The 2,598-nt window shown below is 40.0% G+C and overlaps 1 protein-coding gene across 1 annotated transcript; it reads left to right on the top strand.

The window, feature by feature from the left end:
* Positions 1–288: 288 nt before the first annotated feature.
* LOC113324900 (F-box protein CPR1-like) lies at positions 289–1,317 on the top strand. The gene is made up of 2 exons (XM_026573176.1): positions 289–1,165; positions 1,259–1,317. Exons 1-2 carry the CDS (start codon positions 289–291, stop codon positions 1,315–1,317), a joined length of 936 nt encoding a protein of 311 aa, XP_026428961.1.
* Positions 1,318–2,598: the final 1,281 nt, after the last annotated feature.

Raw genomic sequence — 2,598 nt, 5'->3', positions numbered from 1 at the left:
TTTAGTTTTGTTATTTTTTATCTTGTTCTCCAACTGGTTCTTTTTCTTTTGAGGGTTTAGTTCGATCAAAATGAAACAAATTTTTATCTCGTTTAACTTAATTGACGTCTGTGTTGTGGTTTTCGGATAGGATGTCGACTGCTGGAAGTTGCTTCAGTACTCTTGTTCTATCGGAAGATGTAATTTTTCAAATGGCTCCCTGTGCAGTCTCTGTTGTGATTCAAATCTGTGTGTAGATCTTTGTATGCCCTCATTCAATCATCTCACTTCGTAGGAAGCCATGCCACTATGGTGGAAAAGAAATCCAAGTTAGGCACCTTCATTCTCCAACAACCACCACCTAAATCTCATTTTTTATTGCTTTCTGGTGAAGGCTTCAAGGAGTTGGAGGATCTTGGCAGACGACCATTTTTTAAGGATGCGAACCCTAATGGCATAAACATGGTGGATTCTGTTCATGGAATATTTTTTTTACATAACCGAATGACCAGGGATATTGCTCTTAGGAACCCTGCTACCAGACAATGTAGACTTCTTCCAAAATCGTCAAATGGAAACCCCAAGGTTGGACATTACCATCGTGATTTTGTTGGTCTAGGTTTTGATGTTGAAACCAGGGATTACAAGGTGATACCAGTCTTTTCTCTCGAGCCCCCAAAAAATAACATATGGTTAGGCCTTAACTGCATGCGCAAAGTTCAGATATACTGCCTAAGTACTGATTCCTGGAGGTTGGTAGATTCAGATTTCCGTACTCGTTCTTCTGACGGAGCATTAGGACGGAGTTTGAATGGTATTTATTTTCATCTAGGTGTGAACTACTCTGCAGAACCTAATGAGCAAGTGGTTTACTGTGTAGACACTAATAAGCAAGTGATTTTGTCATTCGACTTGAGCAAAGAAAAATATCGAAGAATACGGAGACCAGTCGATCAATTGCTTCATCTAGAATCAATAGGTGATAAATTGGCTTGCATTTCAGAATGTTCTGGAATATACAAGGTATGGATGTTGGGTGGTTACAATACGGAGGAGGAGATGTGGACTGAGCTTTACAGAGTTGGACCCCTGTATGACTACTTGTTTGATATCCTCACATTTTCTTGGAATGGAAAGTATAGTTTGTGTGTATGCAACTCTATTACAGATGAGTTTGAGGATCTTGGTTTTGGGGAAGGAACAGAAATGCTTAGGGATATTTTGACTTTGGGTCCCATAAAATGGTATACCTTTGCATTTGGAGCCTAACTTTGTCCAGCTTTGAGTTTGGGTCCCGATCAAAGGTTGACTATTCTTGACCATCCAACAATCAGTTAAATATGGGTTATTTTAACGAAAATATTACTTTTTATTTATTTACTAACTCTACCAAGTTATCCAAGACAGTGAAATGACTAACGAAAACGTTTTATTTTTGTTAAAACAATGAAGCTATTTGAATGGGTTCATTTAATGGTCGAGGAACAAAGAATGAAGACTGACAGATAATGAAACAAACCAGAAACAATGAAGAAGGGAGCGTGATTAATGCTAAGACAGAGAATTTAATGGTTGAAGAACAAAGAATGACAGAGAATGAAATTAATTTTCAAAGGAGAATGAAATTAATTTTTCTCCCATCCTTAATATACTCGAAAGAAAGAGAAGGAAGTTAAGGGAGGAATGGGAAACGTGCCCATTAAATGAGCAGTTAATGCACGAATAAGAAACATGTCCGAGTCTCTAGGAGAAGTTATTAGGAGAGAGGAAGAATATGTAACGACTGTTTTCTTCAATGCTCCCACTAAACACTCAAGCCCGAGGAAAAGGGGAAAATTGTGCGCACATATTTCATCATCAAACACGTGTATATAGGAACATACGTGGAGAGCATGCGGAAAAAGTCATCAAAGCATGATGACATGTGCCCACAACCAAGATGCCCATCCCGCCGACGTTGGATCTTTGCCCGAACAAATCTAAGGGCAGAAGTTAAAAAGACGTACCGGTAACACGATGTACTGCGGAGCACCAGATAACTCCCGAAGAGTTACTTTATCTCATCGCCAAAAGAAGCCAAGATCAACGGTGGAGATAAAATGAACTAACATGGATGTGACAGGGGCAGAAGACACTTGCCTGACACGAGCAGGCACCTCAACTACCCGCATTAAACACTCTGAGCAGCATACGTGTCGATTAACCCGTGGAACGAACGAGGACGACTCTGCGTGATGAAGTAATAAACGAAGACCCCCGCGTGATGGACACAAAACACAAGAAAATAAGGTTCCAACGGTCCTCAGAGATGGGTCCCACACTCTAACCCTATAAATACCCCCTCTCCACCAAGAGTAAGGGGATCGGAAAATCGAGGAAGGGAAGGAGAGAGAAATTGTGAGTGTAAGTTAGTCCTTTACCATATACAGATTTATGTAAACCCCAAAGTCACTCGACTATCTTTGTAACCATCAAGTATATAGTGAAACAAAAATCCCGTGGATGTAGGCCTTAGTGCTGAACCACGTAAATCCTAGTCTTATTTACATTTCAGCACTTTATATTTGCCTAACGCTCCATGAGTTTTACTTTTATGCTTCATTTTCTTTATCTTCCCCT

The sequence above is a fragment of the Papaver somniferum genome, chromosome 11 (genome assembly GCF_003573695.1).
Source record: "Papaver somniferum cultivar HN1 chromosome 11, ASM357369v1, whole genome shotgun sequence".
Taxonomy (NCBI): domain Eukaryota; kingdom Viridiplantae; phylum Streptophyta; class Magnoliopsida; order Ranunculales; family Papaveraceae; genus Papaver; species Papaver somniferum.
This window is presented reverse-complemented; position numbering and strand designations above follow the sequence as displayed.